The sequence below is a fragment of the Aptenodytes patagonicus genome, chromosome 10, assembly GCF_965638725.1.
Source record: "Aptenodytes patagonicus chromosome 10, bAptPat1.pri.cur, whole genome shotgun sequence".
Lineage (NCBI taxonomy): Eukaryota > Metazoa > Chordata > Aves > Sphenisciformes > Spheniscidae > Aptenodytes > Aptenodytes patagonicus.
Genome location: NC_134958.1, coordinates 3,224,793 through 3,243,284, shown reverse-complemented (window position 1 = coordinate 3,243,284; position 18,492 = coordinate 3,224,793). Strand labels below are relative to the sequence as shown.

The following is an 18,492-nucleotide window of genomic DNA, read 5'->3' as shown; positions in this document are numbered from 1 at the left end:
GCTCGGCAGCAGAGCGCAGAAGTTGTTTTAAGTCTTCTGCTGGCGACAGTGTGTTTTTCTAGTGGTTTGGGAACCCAGGTGGGCACTATTTTAAAGTTGTCAACGATTTAAGCACTTGTAATATATAAGCATATTCTTTAAAATGACACACCAGAAGTTGATGATGTGCTACATATTTCACTAGATTAATTAACGGACAGCCCACGTATCATGTAACATTACTTCATATAGTGTAATCCACATTTCTGCAACCATGCAAGATACCAAATAATACATCATAAAATGTCCTAGAAGATATGAGAAAATCATCCCGTTAACCTGTGACACAGACTAGATATTTTTCTGGTAGCTCATCCAGAAAAAGCGGTTGAAACAGAAAATGGTGAAACCGAAATAACGTTTGAGTAAATAGTAACCCAGAATTCCCTTTATAACTCACTTTTGTTTACTGGTAAATTCTATCTTTGCATTATTAACATAACTAGTAAATACCTGACAACATTTTTTTGCAGTGGTTTGGTTTAAACATATTTACCTTCTTATATTCACTAAATAAATGTTTAGATTTTGCTGTACACGTAGATGAGAGTGAAGGAAGAGAATTGTGTATCAACCTACTGCACGCCCTGGATTTCTTAATAGCAGGGACAGTTACTACCACCTTTATCCTGGTCTCTTTTCTTTTTTGAGCAAATTTGAATTTGCCGCTGCAAAAGAAATACAACCTCCTTTACACGATGCTATATTGTCTCTTCAACGAGCATAGGCATTAAAAAAAAAAAAAAATCTTATCTTTGCCTGCTTATGTGGCAGACAAACAAGAAAAACTTTGAAAAATCAAATTCCTATTTATCCGTCTGGATTGCAGCAGGAAAACCAACATTTCGCATTTATCGAAACCCCTAATTTCTACTTCTGTGGTGCGTACTGCAAATCAGTGATGCTCCGCGTGCTGAATTAAAGTTAATTCCCTTGGTTCCTTTTGTACAAGTTACAAAATAGTGGTATAAGGTTTGGGTTGCTACTACCTTGGGCCTTGCTCAGACACACTGGAGAGCCATACTCTGAATCCCATTACTTCTTTCTTGTGCCGGTATCTCATAGTATTTCGCGGCACATCTACATTTTACCTGTATATTAAGTGTCCGTCTGAAAGTTTTCACGTTAAACAGTGACATTGGAATGGTCAAAATCAAATGACTGTGTTGTAATTTGCAGAACCCGCCACTTTTCTTGACGATAAAAATTAGCCAGCGTGATTAGAATGCTGTTATTGTGGTGAGCACACACAAATACAGCATCTCCTGTACTAGTTTAAATACTTCTATGTACGTTTAGAAGGATAATGCGTATTTATATACATGATATAAACCCGACTATTATAAACCAATTCAAACTATGTATTTCAAATAGCATCTGTCATATTTTGTGTCACCACTGCATTCCAGCTGTAAACAGAGATTGGTGCTAGGAAACCTTACACGGGACTTCCTTTTTTTCCTAATACTGCATCAGTGGTACGCGATGCGCCATGCCTTTATCTTCAGGCAGGGTGGGTTGGCAGCTGCTGCGGGTGGGTGGTCAGCTGCTTGCTTATAACGTTGTGCAGCTGAGCTTTTGCAACCTCAGTTCAATCATACAGAACCATTCGCCACCGGCACCTGCCTGAAACTAACAAAAAAAAATGAAAACACCTGCAAATTAGGAAATCCAGCATTCCTGCCAAAGTATTTGTAAGTGAGGAGCGGCAGAATGCATAAATATCCCTTACTTTCAGTCTAATAGGTTTGCTTTTTCTGGTTTTGTATTTTCTCTGTACGTTGAAATGGGGTAGTCCCGGTACAGAGCTACTGGAGTGGAGTATATAACCTGGGCTTGTATTAACTGTCCTTCCCCCACCCCGAATTACCTCGGTATTAAACTTTCTACCTTTCAAGGGGAGGGGGGGGGGGGGAGTGGTTTGCTCTTCTTCGGGATTTCTAAGTCAACCCAAAAACATAAGTAAAAACTGCAGGGCTTTTTTTTTTTTCCTCTCCTTTCCTTGATAAGGATGGGGCATGCATTTGCGCTGGAGCCGGCTCTAGAGGTTTAGGAGTGTGTACAGCAGAGCTGGGGGCGTCGCTGCCTGTGCCGTGCCAGTTGCTAGAACGTGCATTATTCATTCCGCAGCAGCTCTAAGGTAAAGCCACCACCCTTGCTGTTTTTCCTTATAAGGGAAACAGATACTATTATGTTTTTTCCTTAAGCCACCACATCCATGCGAAATGCTGCACCTCTAGGTGCGTGTGTGTATCTATCTTCAGACGGAGGCAGAGGCGTCCACCCCCTTCAGTTCCCCCCCAGTCCCGTGTTACACACGCACTCTGCCGCTCAGCATTAAGACTAGCCCAGGCGCCGACGCTCCTGCCTCCCCGCAAGCCGGGGACCCGCGGGGTCACCCGGGCAGGCAGCGCTGCCCGGCCGCGGCTTCCCCCGCAGCCGAGGGAGGCGGCAGAGCCCCGTCCTCCCGGGCAGGACCGCGCAGCTCCCTGCGGCTCCCGGGCGGCCGCTCGGGCAGAGCATCCCGCCAGCCCCGGGCCGGCGGCTTGCCGCAGGTGACCCGCCGCGGGGCTCGCTAGGGGCCTCCTGTCGCGGCGGCCGCCCGGGCGCCCCCGGAGCCCCCGGGGTGGCGGTTCGGGGGTGGGGGGACATTTTTATTCGCCTCTCTCTCGCGAGAAAGTGTTGCGCGGGCGATACTTGAAGAGGAGGGGGGGGGGGAGAGAGGAGGGGAAAAAGGAGAAGGAGGGAGGGAGGGAGGGGGCAGCTGGAGCCGCAGCTGGAGCAGCGGTGGGTGCAGCGGCCGCAGCTGGAACAGCAGCGGGAACGGCAGCCGGCGGCGGCGGCGGCTCCAGCGGGTGCGCGCCCCTCGCAGCGGGTTCTCCCGGGGCGGGCGGGCTGGGCGCGGGGCTCCCTGCCCGCGGCGCGCCCCGGCCGGGCACCGTGCTCCAGCCGGGCACCGTGCTCCAGCCGCCGCGGCTCGCCGCGGTGCCCGGCTCGGGGAGCCGGGGAGGGTCCGTGCCCGGGAGACGCTTCCAGCCCCGGAGCGGCTCCGGGAGCGGTGGCGGCGGCCGCGGGCTGTCCGCGGCGGGTGCGGGAGCGGGAGCCGGAGCCCCCGCGGATGCTGTTGGAGGGAAGGTAGAGTCCGCGCGGCTCCGGGCAGCCCCTCGCCATCCCCCGCGGCCGCCGCCTCCCGCGGGCGGGCGAGCGCTGGGCTGGCCGGGGGCCGACGGCGCCGGGGCGCGGGGGCAGGCGGCGGGGGGCGCGGGGCGGCCGCGCCCGCTTTTCCTCGGTCCCTAACCCGCCTTCCTCCCCTCTTCTCCCCTCGCAGCTCGCCTTGGAGAGGCTGGTCGGAGACAGGGCGGCGGGGACCGGCGGACTTCGGCGGCGGAGAGGAGGCGGCGGCCGCTCGCAGCCCGGGGGCTCGGGGGACGCGATGTGGCGGGGGCGGCTGCTGGGGATCGCCCTGGGAGTTGCCGTGCTGTGGGCGTCCCAGGCGGGCGCCGCCGCCGCCGGGCACGCCGAGGGGGTGAGCGCCAAGGAGAGCCGGGCCAGCCGGGCCAAGAGGCGAGGGCAGGGCGGCGGCGGGCACGACGCGCTCAAAGGGTAGGTGCGGGGCCGGCCCCTCCCGGGGTGCCGCGGCGCGGGGAGCGGGCGTGGATCTGCCTGTATACGTGTGCATCCATATCCATTGCCCCTTTGCGGCGGGAGCTGGCGGGGGTGGGAGAGCTCCCCGACCCCCCCCCCCCCCCCCCCCCGGGTCTGCCCCTGCCGAGGGGCGGGTTGGGCCGGGGGGCGCCGGACGCCTCCCGCAGCATCCCAGGGTGGCTCCGGGGCGCAGGGCGCGGAGCCCCGCCGCCCTCCCGGCCCCCCCCCCCCCCCCCCCCCGGCAGCCCGCGGGGCAGGGTGCTGGGTCCCCTGCGTGCTGCAGCCTTGCTTCGCCTTTGGGTGGGTGATGCCTGGTGAGGACGAGCTGCGGCAGCTCGGAGGTTGCTGGTTTAGCTTCTGGGAAGGACATAGATAAAGGCACGCTGCGGGCTTGTGCATTCCTCCCGCGTCCCGTACTTCTGCTTTGCACGAAGCAGAATAGCGATGAGGCCCGGAGACCGCAGCATGCCCTTTACGCTAGCTGTCCTCTCTCATCTCCACCTCAAACCTTTTGCGATGCGCATCTTCTCTTGCGCTCAAGTGGACTGTCGTTGCTTACCTGGTGTTCCTCGTGACCTGGGGACGGCAGGGGGGAAGAATAGGGACCGTTTTTTGGTATCAGAGCTGTCTAGTACTAGTACGAGTGAGCCCAAGCATGCAAGAGTTTAAAGTCATTATGAAACATTGTGGTACATGCTTAGCAGAGTGTTTTTTTAAAGGGTAAATCTGTGTCAGGCAAACTGTTTTCCAAATTCCAATGGAACACCTTTCCAATGCAAAAATAATTGTTAAGTCAGCTGAAAGGCATTGCGTGTGTGTGCAGTTGAAAATTTAGTTCACTGTAAAGGTGAAAAGCTTGCAATATTGGAAGAAAAAAGAGGTTTCCTTTTTCAGGTGTTCCGATGCACCTTTTCAGCCCATCGCCAGATTTTTCACTCATCAGGCAGAGGGCAAATGCAGCCAAAATTATATGGAGATAGTTATGCTTCGGTGAGGGATGCAAGATATTTTCTTTCTTTTCCTGATTTCCTCCAAAAGGAGCTATTGCATCTTTATTTCTAGAGGCCTTGATGAATATGCTTTAATTTCTTGCTAGCTTCCTCATGCTTGTATAGTACTTTTTTATTTATATTCAGATTTGCAATCTTGGCTTTTTTTTATGCTTGCCTGATTGGAAAAGGTTTATATTTTTAGGTCCCCATGCCGCAAAAATGGATGCAAGCTATCGGTATTGTTTTTCAAGGATCTGATTTTGTAGGGTCAGACTCTCTTTTATTTCATTTCCTTATACCTCGTCACAAGAGAAAAATTGGACAAAGTAGATCCTTCCTGTGACAAAAACTCTTCTAGGAGGTGAGGAGGACATGTAGCAAAGTTTGTAGGACTAATTGCAAGCAATATGAAAGATGCTAAGGAAAAATATTTATCAGAAAGAGCCTTTATTCTTCAGGTTGTTTTAATAAACTTTCTCATGGTAGAACTCTGAGTTAGTATCAAACTGACAAACACCATTTTCTGATCAGTGGGACAGAGTATGCCATCGAGCACACATGTGCTGACTCAGAGGGAGTTAGGGGCACGTTAGCTGCGGATGAAATGTCTTTGATTAATGTAACTGCTGCTCTGAAACTGTGCTGTTTAGACAGCAATAGTAGTGCATCCAGAGATGATATTTCAAGTGTTAATTATTTTTGGAATCTAAAATGGATTGGGGTAAGTATTTAGTCTTGTGAGGTGATTCTTCTGTTTAACAGAAGCCTTCAGTTTATTATGTGCTTTGCAGTGGTTCTTCCTTTTACTGTGTGTTACCTGAGTTACATATCTGCTTAATAATCTGCAAATCCAGACATAATGGCAATATCAATTTTGGGTATTTTATGTCTTGCTCAATTATTTGGAATATTCCAAATCTGAATGAGTGCCCTCGGGAAGCAGGTTCTTAACTAGTAATTTGCCAGATGATCTGAGATACGGTGAAGACAAAACAAATTATTAGTTTGGTTGCTTGTTAGACCTTTTTCTGTAACTCTCGTTTGAGGCTGAGTGTAGAGTTCCCAAATTGCTTGGAGGAGATCGTTAAGACACAGTCATCTTCATCATCGTTGGGTGAATCCTGCTGGATATTTCCAGTTTAGAAATTGTGAGCACTTCCTTAGGTGTGGTACTGTACTGTACAGTACGAGTAAAAAGAATTGTCATTTTAACAGACAAGGTTGGAACTAACCCTTTGGAAAGCCAGATGGAAAACATATTTTGAATGTACAGGAACTGTATATACGTTAGACAAGGAGAATTCATTGTTATTGAAGGACTAAAACACTAAAAATATGATTTTACAAGAAGACATAGTGTTTTTTTAACTTGTTCATCAGCACAAATACATTTGAGAATCTGAGAGTTGTAATACAAGTCACAACAGATGCTGGGAAACTTTATTTTCATGTTATTGTAGTTGATGGAGACTTTTTTTTTTTCTTTTTGCAATGAACTCTTGCTCTGATTGTAGGAGCATGGGGATACATTTTTAGAGAAAACCTTGTACATTTAGACTTTTTGTGTGTTTGATTATAATGACTATTGAAAGTCTTTCAGCATTTAAAAGTATTGAGGTTAGCCTCTGTGTGAATACTGGTCTTGTATGTTAAAATGAAGAAGCCTAAGATCTGTTTCGGTTCTCGTGATTTTTCCCACTTAACATTTTTTTACTGCAAGCTGTTGATTGCGGGAGATGTTTGCTTTTGTCCTTGTGACCTTCGCCTCGTTGTTTATGCCAGTGAGCTGTCCGAACATGTAACATGATTCTAGAAGTATATTTTAACTTTAATAATTCCAAATTATGTGGAAATGCCTCTTATGTACTCGTTTCAGGACTTTAAGCTTGCTGCTCATGTAGTTCGAATTGGTCCAGCTACGAAGGCGTTAGCAATGAAGTCCGTGTAATGCCATCTACTTTTGGTCCAAGGCAGTGTGTGTTTATGTGCTGGTGCCTCTAAGTGATCAGAAAGCAATCAGAATAAAGGCAGTAATTATTTCAAAGTATAACTAGATTCTCCATTCATGGAAACGTTGCTGGAATCCATTGTGATTCAGCAAGTTAAAATGATAAACTGTAACTGAGACACTTTTATCTTCTGGATCCCCAAAACTTTAACACAAATGTTAATGTATTAAATTATAAGGCATCAAGCCATTATCCTGCTACCCCTTAAACACTAAGAATGTAGCGTCAACTTCCGAAGGAATAAAACCTACAAAACCGGCCATGAATGGAAAGCTCTTTCTAAACAATATATACTTGAAGTCAACCCTTTATATATGTTTCAATCATTTGAATATAAATAAAAAAATAATTTACTGGTGATTTGATTGGTACTTGACTGAATACAAGAAGTATCGTGCTGACAGATCTTAGAATTAATTAGGATTTCCCATTTTCTGATGATGCTGGACAAAGACCTCAAACTCTAATGAGGATCAGTCAGTTCCTAATAATATTACAAGCAATGTTTATCACTCTCTTCTCAGTATAATGGCTAAAGAAAGTAATTATTTGCCTAACAAATAGCTCAGCAGAAATTTTAAAAGAACTAAAATTTCTTCAGAATAGCTGAATTGTGACGTGACTCTAAGACACTAACGCATTTCTGCAAGAATGATTTAATTTCTTTGTTTTTATTAAGTTAAAATGATAGTGAATATTGCAGAACAGAATAGTTGGCTCCAGAATGATTCATAAAACTCTTGGATTAAAGTTATTCAACAGGGGATTGAGTTTTTTTTGACCAATTTCTTCTGGTCATCCCAAATGAAGTCCACAGGTTTACTGATATGCTTACTTGAGTAAACTCGGTTGGATTTGATCCTCTTTATGCATCACTGCTCCCTGACATAAAATAAATCTTACAAATCTATAACATAATTCCAGTATTCAACTATATAATTAAGGCTTCTGGTTTTCGTTTTAAACCAATATTTACCACTAAAAGCCTGCTGAAGAAAAGCAGACTTTCCGTACCGGTAAATATTGGTTTATACTGAAAAACCTCAAACATTTTTCTTACCACTTTTGGCCTGCACACCTCTGGCCGGCAGCTGGTGCCACACCTTGTCGGTGTCACTCTGTGAGCAGGAGGCAGCCTGCATACTTGGGAGTAAAAATCTTCATCAAAAATACGTGCAAGTTGCTGTAACACCTGATGTGCTGGAGCACTCACCTGGCTTCCAGGCGGCATGGCCGACCTCCTTCCAGTCCTCTGCGCCTTACGGGGTACAGCCTATGTGGAGGATGAAGAACTTTTACGCCCGTGCATCCTAATGTAAAGCCTGAAGTCCTTGGCAACTACACGTAGCGTTAAGATTCTGCACCTCTCTGAATTTATTTGCCAGTGGTTGTGATACTATTTTTTTGTTATTACATTATCCTTGGAAATCTAGTTCTAGAGTGAAGTGAGTTCATAGATCTTGGCACTGTGTCTCACGTACATGTTCCCTTTCTTTCAGTAGGACTGTATGATGCGATTTGGTGTAGGTGTGACTTTCTCTGTGGAGCAGGGTGTATGGATGAGGAGTAGGGAAAGCAGACAGAACCAAGCAAGAAGCCAGCACAGAATCTATTCTGTGGCTGGCAATAGCTGTTATTGACACTTGCTGAAGGGCTGATATTTAAAGAGGGAATAACACATTATTTTCAGTTCTGATCATATAGATGTCTTCCCCTGGCTGCCACAATAGGTTTTAATTACATTTTGGAATATACTAGTTTAAATCCTATGTGGAAATTTTTTAAATGTGTTTAGTGAAAGCTGTCTGACAATAGTCTGCACTGGATTGCTTTATCCAGAGCCAGTAGCAATGCAAAGCTCCCATGCTAGCATTCTTGTTATAGTTCCATGTTGTTCTTCAGCCTGAAGAAAAACAGTAAAAAGTAAATAATCTTCAGGCCTACGTAGTCCTTGTACTCTCCACTTAGATTTCCAAGTCCTGTCATTCGGATACCATCTCGTTAAAAGACATGGCTTTAATCCCAGTTCTGGTTTATGGGGATAGACTTCTGGGCCTGCGTAGTTCGTAGTGCAGAATTAGGACTCAATTCATTTTGGGCATGCCAGTGAAACACCATCCTATGGTTAAAACTTTTGGTGGGTACTGTTGTAGTCTCCCTTTCACCGGTGAGTGTCTTAGGCACATGTGATTCTGTTACCAACCGCTTAGCCAGTCTTTCCCCCGTGATCTTTTCTCAAATTATATTGTAGCTGGACGCAGATGGTTTTGAAGTGCCATGTGTCTGTTTGAAGTTTGAATCAGCCCCCCCCCCCCAAGTACATTAGAGAAATACTTTTTTCCCCGTTTGATGACAGTAAGTCACAAATAGAGCAAACAGAGGAAAAAGGCTACAATAAACAGTATCGCAGCATCCTTGATGTACTGTATGAAACATGATTGTTTTGGAAAGATTGTAAAATTGGCTCAGGGGACTCCGATGAAGCGGGTTTCCTGTCACCAAGCACCACTCTGCCAAGGTGACGCATTGAAGATCAGGAGGGCGAGGACTGGATGTAATTCTTTTCCTTTCTTCCCCTCTCTTATTTATTTATTTAATTTAATGTATTTATTTATTTTGGTGTGCATAGCTCTAAGCTGTATGAGGCTGGCCTGGTAGGCTGACCCAGATGCTGCAGGACGGGTCACAGCTGGCCTGTGAGGGGTTTGTACTTCGTGTACAGAGCGAGTGGAGAATTTCACATTGGGTTTGCCACTTTGCGTCCCATCACGGGAAGGTACCTTGCTGTCCTCCGTCCTGAGGGGTCCCGTGTGAGGCTGATTGTGGCTATGACTTAATTGCTTGGCAGATTAGAAACAGATTTATGCTACAGCTCTTACTCAGAAAACAAGAGGTGTCATGGATTGCGCTTTGTTTCTTTCCTTGTGTTCCAGGTAATCATTTTCTTCCATGGATTTGTGATGGAGTTGTCTAATCTTCGGTGAGGTGTTGTCTTTCTGGAGACTTTCTGATCTCAGTTTGTTGGTGTTCAATTGAACTTTTATTGAGGGGGCACAGGTGGTGTTCAGTCTTTAGAAACTGGAGGCAGAAAGGGTTGGGGGGGAAGAACAGCGCCTGCAGAGAGCGTGTCTGGTTGCGGCAGGGTACAGTCATTTGCAGGTTGTGGTGCAAGTTTCCCGAGAGAGTTGTTTGGAGGAGGCAGAAGAAGCCTCCGGCACATGGCTGGGATGCTAACCACAGCTGTACTTCCATCAGTCAAGAGCCTGCTTAAGGTTTATACAAATAGACTTCTCCCCTGTTGTTAGCCAGCCCAGGATGCACTTTGTGTTCAGTGGTGGTTCCGCAAGTTGTTCACCAGATTCAGTCTGATCTGGGTGTGTTTGCCTTTTGACTGGATAAGCTACTGTATGTGCAACTTCACACTGCTGTGCCAGAACCTTTGGGGCTCTACTGGGCTTGAGGATGCAGACTTGAAGTAAGCATAGGGCTGCTCTCAGTTTATTTGGGAGCAATGGGAGAATCGCTGGGTTAGGGTTTGGCAGGGACAGTCCATCTGTCAGCTTCATTTACAGTGATCCTTATTGAATAAAATTGCAGCTTCTGTTTTCCTGTATGTTTATTTTCCTTTCCTGTGGTGTGATGTTCAGCAGTGCTGCTCACTTAGGACAGTCTTTTTCATTGTCATTCATCTTCCATCCTGCAAACTTGAACGTTTTATATATGAACTTCAGTAAAAGTTTTGACAAGGGTCGTTTCAAATACGTTCATGGGCTCAGCAGCCTGTGATTATTAGAATAGTACTACCCAAAACCCGAGACCCAAACTATTTAGCCACATGGATCACCAAGAAAACTTCCTCTTGGTAGAAGTGTAGTAGACATTGGCTAATAGGAGGCCATCTCTACTTAAAGACTTTAGGAGCTAGGGATCTTTGAATGTGTACATACGGAAATAGTAAGAAATTAATCATTAGTTTTTTCGCTTTACAATAAGATCACCTTCCATCTCGTTCGTCTTCTTCATCTCCCTGCTGAACCCTAAAGATGAAGAGGATATAGATGCATGTGTGTTGCTTTGGTCTTACTCCCCAGACTCAGCAAATATTTTTGTAGAATGGAACAATTGTGGCCTGGAGTGTTTCTGATTAACCATCGCACTGTGCTGGAAAATATATTTGTAGCTCTTTGGTCTTGTATTGTGGATGTCTCCTTTGGTTGTTTTCTCATCCATTCTGACCTTCCCACTTCAGTTTTATTTATTTATTTATTTATTTATTTATTTATTTATTTTTAAGGATTTCAGACCTACTGAACAGCCTCATTCATGCCAAGGTTGGAGCGCAGATAGAGGCATGAGAAGAATCATTTGCTTTTTTTGTGACAGTTCAGTAAAGTTGGGCTCTCCTTTGGAAGGTACATTGGGAGGTAAAATGTAGCCTGTTAAATTAAAACCTGTGCCTTCTGGTTTTGCTTATAGATCTTCACTGAAGTATGAAGGAGTTCTAGCTTTTATCTGGAAGAATATTTTGAATGTTGACTTGCTGGAGAATCTGTTTTTTTCCTTTCTACTTCTCATTTTATGAAATGATTCATGACCATTAAAGCCTCAGAAATACCAAGTGAAAGCCGCAGTTCTTTTGTCTACAGTCTTAATCATTTTCATCCTCTTTTTCAAGCTTCCCTCTCTCTCATGTTTTGCTGGAGGACATCAGAATATCCAGTGATGTTCAGCTGAGGTTTCAAACTAAAATTTGTTTCCTTTCAGGAATATTTTTTTCCTGTCTCTTTTCTCCTTCTTTGTTTTTCCCTCTGATTTTTCATCTTTTTCTCTTCCCTGTATACAGAGTAAATTACCAGTGGCTGCTAGGGACAAGGAGAACTAGAACAGCGGGATCCGTATCAACAGGGTTTCCCTGTTGCCTTATGGCAGACATGCAGGTAGCTGGCCTTTTGAAAACACGGTATCACTGTCCCAGCAAGGAGAGAGGCAGAGGGTAGGATACAGTGTGTTGTGAAGGGAGGAGGAGGAGAAACACCGCGATCTTGCCTAAAATAAATCTTCCAGTAGCCTAAGGGAGAGCACTTTAAAACACAAGTTAATGGCATTGCTTAACACCTAAGGGCGTTCACTGACAAGCATTGATACAAGTGTCAGGTTTATGAGACTCCCTAATTGCTTGCATTTACTCCAAAGTGGGGATGGTGGGTAGCACCAGCTCATCCCACAGCCTCTGGGAAAGCCTCGGCAAGGGGCTGGCCAGCCTTGGGGCTTGGCTGGCCAGCGTGCCCCACGCCACTGCTTGCGCGGCTGCTGAGCTCAGTGTACGGCGTGGGCTGGCAGAGGTCCTGAGCTTGCCTGTGTGCTTTCTCGTGGGAGATCATTAGAGGTGTGCCTCCATCGATGGCCGTTAGCAGGTCGGTGGTGAGTGGGGGAAGTGGTGCAGGAGGTGTAAACAGGTCTCTCCCTGTTCCCCCGTTGGAAGTGACATCTGGAGAGCTAAGCATTGCCCTAGCCCACAGTTACATCTGTTTCCCATGGGATAGAGGGGTAGAAAGGCTATGATTTCTTGTCCCCTGGCTGCACTTTTTTTTTCTTTTTTTCTTTTTTCTTTTTTTTTTTCCTAAGCAAGTACCTGCTGGATCCCTCCTGTTTACCAGCCATGCTTGTCTGGCCCAGCAGATAGGTTTTTGTGCGGCATACTTGTACTTTACATGTCTTATACAGCCATGTAGATCGGGTGTCGAATTGGACCCATTGACATTCTCAAGTGGAACAATGAGGGAATACGTGCCAGAAACGCGTCTGTCCCTGGCTATGAATGAGAACAATGCCTGGCTGTCAGGTTAGATGAGTCTGTCCCTGCAAAAGACACGGTCAGATTTTCAGAGCAAGTGCGGAAGAATTCACTTAATGTCAAATGCTGTTGTTGGATTGCTGTGTTTAGCTGTCACAGTGTGATGGAAGTTAGGGTTAGAAAAGTGTTCGGTGTTGCTGCAGGAAACTTGCATGTCATTTTGAACTCTTGACTTGCACATAGGCCGGAGCCAAAGATACCCGTAGAGCTGCTCAGCATGTTATTTTTTTAGTTGAACTGAGCCAGGATTCTGGGACAGCGGTATCCTTACTGTTAGAGTGAGAAATAGTTATCATATTAGGCTCTCTGCATGGCACAAACATCCAGGCTCACTTATTGCATGGTAAAAATGAGTACATCGGATGCAATCCTTTGTATGTAAAAAATATATTTTGCTTAAAAATGCGTACTTATCCCTTATAGGATAATAGGAGCTAAATTTTGTGTTTGCTCTCAGAGTCTAGCATTGTTTCCTAGATTTTCCTTTTATATGATTGAAATAAATAGCTTCAAGAGTCCTCTTAATAATCTTCACTGAATGATGGAAAAGGGCACAGTGACTAAAAACATCCCATTTTCTAACATTTAGCTAAACAACAGAGAAGCAATCCGTTTAAAGTATTTGGGGTACTTGGAAATGAGGCTTATCCATGTTAAATGCAGACCTGTGTCTGTCTGTTTTGCTCTATCCCATCCACATAATTAAGTTTCTCAGTTTGTGGATGTGCTGGCTGGAAGTGGCGAGGTCGAAGGACAGCCAGGCTTCTCCACTGGGCTCTCGTATGCAGAGTGGTATGTGTCAGGGTTGCAGGTGGCTTGGGAAGGTTGCCCGTCACTTGCTGTAGCTGTTAGCTGCTGCGTCCCATTGGGACCCGGACCTTCCCTTCCCGGTTCTCCTTTGCTCGCGGCTCCTTGGAGGCGGCGGTAGGCGCCAGTGCAGCAAAAGGAGGTGCTTTTGGTATTGACCTCTAATTTGTGCACCAAGTACCTGGCTTCTGTCGTTTAGGTGGGGAGGGACCTTGGAAGGCCCTGTGGTCCAACCCCTGCTCAGAGGAGGGCGAACTTAAATCGGGTTGCTCATGGCCGTGTCCACTAAGGTTTGGAGTATCTCTGAGGATGGAAATTCTTGATTCAGTGGGAAAGCTGAGTAAAGCTCCAGTGGAGTCAGCAGAGCTGGGCCACTCCATGCTTTTAGCATTTACTCTGAGATGCTGAGAAGTTTAGGAAGGTACATAAAGCTGTTTTACAGCGAAAGGTATAGATCTGATTATGTGTCTCTGGAAAACGACTAGTAAAAGCTATTCCTCTTCACATTCTGGAGCCTTAGCTACTATTTCTTAGTATGTTGGCTATATTCAGACTTAGACAACCACATTTTTAAGACGAGCCTTCCATTTTTTCAGGTGCAGTTTGTCATTCTTTTTAACTCCCAGTGCAAGCGTGGAAGCACCACTGCAATTCTATGTGGAAATGATCAGCAAATAATTCTGGGTACAGTTTTAGCAGGTACTGGTGTTATCCATGTAAGAGGAAAAATAGGCAAAGGCTTCTCTAAAAATAACGTTGGCTGATGATGTTGCTTCAAATTGTATCTCTTTTGCCAAAAAATTGGGTCCCTACATTATGTTAAACATATGCTAGCCACTGCAGCCAAATAGTTAATGGCAGTCCTTCATTAAACATTTTCTTGCAAGGAAGAATCCCTGTGTGTTTCCTAGGCAGAGGAAAAGTGAGTTGAGGGAGTGATTAGAAACCCTTTGCAGTATCCCTGCATCGCAGCTCAGCTGTAACTGGTGATCAGCTGTCTCTCTTACTCTCTCAGCTGCTCTCTGCCTACTCTGTCTGGTCTCTCTGTCTAATTTATTTGAGACCCACGCTTTGGGTTTGATTCAGCCTGGGTTACGCCAGTTTTGGCCGGTGCATGGCAGTGCTGCTGACAAAATTTCTGCCTGAAGCCTTGCTCACAGCGATGCCAGAAACTCTTCCTCCTGTGGGAGCTGCAGATGGGCAATGCTTTCTTTGGGAGAGGGCTGTAATTTCCTCGAGGGGTCACAGGCAGGGCAGAGCGGGGATGTACAGAATTAGCACACCCCCCGGGCAGGCTGCAGCACGGGGCTCTGACCGCGTCTCTGCCAGGGCCCTGGAGAGGACAGCCACAATGCTGGAGGTGCCCCCGCCGTTCCTGGGCTGGGTGGTGTTCCCCGCTGCCGGCTTCACACAGGGCTTTTGAACGCCTCCTGCACTTCTCTGGCTGTCACGTACCCTCGCTGCCTGGTTATATCTGGTAAGAAGGCACTGCCAAACTTAGCATGGTTTGCTTCCCATCATTTTACATTTCTGCGCCTGCTCCACAAATCCGCCCCTAATTGCTGGGTAATTGCATGAAATTCGGGAGAGCCAGGCAGCCGTTTGTCCTTGCTGAGACGGGGCATTGGGAGCAGCAGTAGCAAGGGAGGGATGGACCCAGTTAGTCCTTTCTGTGAGACGATGTCAGTGTTGCCCCGTGGAGAAAGGAGACCGTTTATTTGAGAACGCGTGACAGGCAGAGGCTGTGCTGCAGCCACAGCCCGGGGGTAGCACAGCGCTGGCCTGGGGCAGGACCACGCGTGTCCGTCTGAAGGAGCTGATGCTGCAGTCCTGCCGGGGCTCCATCCCCACGCGGGTGGAAAGCACAGACAAAGCTTTACTTTGTAAAGGGGGTGGAGGTTCCCTGCGGTTGTTCCTGAGGAAGAATATCTTCTAGTTCGGTGCATGCAGATGCTGTCAGCCAGCCCTATCACTCTAAGTCTTAGTTATCAGAATTTCCAGATGAACTTTTTTCTTTCTGCTGTTCTAAGACTTTTCTAGTTGATGACTAATGTCTTTTGATAATTATTCAACTCATTTTGCTACCGAATTTGTACTTGCATATCATTAATCAAAGACATAATTTCTTGTTTATTTTGGACATCTTTGATGAAACTCTGGGCATCAGTCATACTGTCTCTCAGCACCATACCATTACAGAAATCCTTTTATACTTTACAAGTTCATAAGTGACTCTAAAATAAAGTGAAAGACTCGTCTTTTTTAAATTGCAATGGGAACAGCTTTGTTCCTGAGATGCTCTCTCCCTCCTCTGGGCTTTGGAGTGAAAAAAGGAAGGTGCTGTGGGCACCACAGGTGGCTTGGGCTGTATAGATGCATTTTTACTTGTTTTACCATTAGAAATCAGGTTTTATAACTGAACTCTGTTTGTAGTGCTGTTCAGGAAAACAGTTTTATAAGAATATAAAATGCTTCTTTAGCATTCATAGCTTATAATATCAGCAGGAAAATATGCTCTATTAAACACGACGGCGGGTAACTGTTTAAAGTAAGTACCACGATAGAGCCTTTACAATTTGATTGATGGTTTCCATGATTTTACGTGAGGTAAATTGTTACTCCCTTGAATACTTTATTTATGTATTTATGGGGATTTATTGCTATAGTGTCTGATCACCTCATAAATATCAATGAATTTAACCTTCAAAATGATTTCTTTCTAAAGACATTTTACAAATAGGCAGAAGTAAAGAACACTCCCTCCCTCTCAAAGAAGTAGCGTTCAGACGTTAATATAGGTTTCTTTTATAAGCTAGACAGCAGCTTTCTGACGAAAAAGTGTTCCACTGGAAAATGCACTTGTCAGGCTCAAACTGTTCCATGGAAGTATAGTTTGATGATTTTTTTTTTGTGGGTCGTTTTTTTTTTCTTTTTTTAAAGCTAAGCACGCTGCATCCGAGTTGGAGCTTCTTGGGTGTATGGCTTAGCCTACCCTGTGGACAGCCTCAGGGCTCCCAGGGTCTCTGACTTCACAGTTGCTGGCGCATCTACATTTTCCAGAGCCCCATTTTGGAAACAGATTTTAAAAATCGTGTTTCCCTGTGGCACAGAAATCTGCTCCTGAGTCTTAACTTGGACCAGATGGTCCCCAAAGCCGTGTACTTGCCGAGACTGAAATTTGACAGAGTACCTAAACATCACTTTATGGTCAGCCGTTTATAGATTCTTACCAACCCGGATCGGAAATGGCTGGTTTATGCCTGGAGGTTGTAACAGGTAGCAACAAACCCATTCTGTCTGTCTTAGTAAGTTCCATTATTTCTTCTGACTGGAGAAGGTGAAAAGCAATCTCACTTGTCTGCTTGCCAGTCTTACTTGGCAGATGATCGTGGAGCAACATTTGGCATTGATGAACAGGGAACTCTAGGAAAGTTACATGGTTATAGCCCTGCAGGGAAGTAGCTGACATTACTAAAACTGAATACATTGGAATTATATGAATAAGACTTTGAGTCTGTAACACCAGTTGCAGGAAGGGAAAAGGGCCCTGCGACAAGTCCAATTGTGTTGCTCACATTCGCCTCGGTTACCGCTTTGTAATTATCCAGAACCAGTAGAAGGTAATGGCAGTGTTTGCTTTGACTTAAGTAGTTTCTGGCCAAGCACTTAATGAAAAGACTAGGTGTCACTGAAGTTGGTGTAATCAGGATACTTGAAATTGCATTAACAATGGAGATCCCTACATAAATACAGTATAAAAGTCTTGTTAGTTAGAAAATGTGCATAAATAAATGTTGTATATATCAAGATTGTTTGTCTCAAGTTGCTTCACCATATGAGGTAACTGTTGTTTACTTAGACATTGCAATACTAGGGATGAAGAACTTTCTGAAAGACCAAGGACAAAATAATAATAGAAAACTCTTCCTAAAACAATAAACACTTTAAGTCTGTCTCTAATCTGTGTACAGTATTTTAATAAAGCAGTTTCTAGGAAGTACTAGTTTATAGCCAGCTTTAGTTGCATTAATCTATTGAGTAACTGCTCACAATATGAATAGAGGTTGTAAAATTTTCCTCTGATAAGATTATTAAATGTACAACAAAAGGAGGCACACTTTCCCATTTTTGAAGCTATTCTTACTAGCTTTACTTGCATGGGTAGATGCATTAAATAAATAGGACAAGTTAGATTATGCCCCTGTGAGGGGCATAGAACCGTTTCAACTTTTCTATTTTTCACAATAAAATCACAATAGGAACAGTGTCAATGTCCTGTCAGCTTTCATTGTATACTCTAGTGATGTGTAGTTATTTGAAAGGGTAAATACGGATGAGAGGAATGCGTTGGAAAGAAAAATTCGTATGGATCCATCATTTAAGAGGTGCAGTAGGCCCTTCATACTCATTGCACAGGACCCTATCTCTCTACATGCACCCACATTCTTGATTTTTTTTTGATAGTAAGTAATTTTTGCTAATGAAGCATTTACATATTTTGGCTAATTTATTTACATTTATTTGGCTAATGTCATGGTTGGCATGTTTCACTCATACATACATATGTAGTTTTGCTCATGGACAAAACAGGGAACAGTAATAGTGCTTTAGAGTAAAGAAGAGCAAGCAACATGAAGCTTAAAAATTATCATTCAAAGAGCACTAGATTTCCTCTGTGTTCATTAATGATGATGGGTGTGATCCCTCATTTTGTATTTAAACAGAAGTTTTGCTCAAAAACCCTGTATGCTACTTTTCCAGATACGGAGTGATATGAAGCAAGGTTTGCCCATTCTGTTCCTGTTGTTCAGATGTTTACTGATTTGATTTTGTGTTTATAATGTAATCTTCAATTTGTAAAAGTGTATGTTACCTAAAAACCCCAACAACCAAAGGCATACAGTTCTGCTAAAAACATACAACACTTCTAGATTTAATTATTGAAATGTATATTGCAGTGATTTACTTTTTCCGTTTTTATGCCTCTACTTTTAAAACATATTTCTGAGTAAAAATAAGAATGCGTCCTTTTTTTTCCAGACCAAATGTGTGTGGATCACGTTACAATGCTTACTGTTGCCCTGGATGGAAAACTTTACCTGGTGGAAACCAATGCATAGTCCGTAAGTTAATCCAGTTATGTGTT

The 18,492-nt window shown here is 44.9% G+C and overlaps 1 protein-coding gene across 2 annotated transcripts in view; it reads left to right on the top strand.

Annotated features, from left to right (window-relative positions):
* The first annotated feature begins 3,472 nt into the window (after positions 1-3,472).
* Positions 3,473-18,492, top strand: part of FBN1 (fibrillin 1) — a 156,862-nt gene continuing 141,842 nt past the window's right edge. For both annotated transcript variants that reach the window (XM_076347809.1, XM_076347810.1), the window contains exons 1-2: positions 3,473-3,642; positions 18,387-18,469. In XM_076347809.1, coding sequence (XP_076203924.1) covers positions 3,473-3,642; positions 18,387-18,469 — 253 coding nt within the window. The remainder of the gene's footprint in view (positions 3,643-18,386; positions 18,470-18,492) is intronic.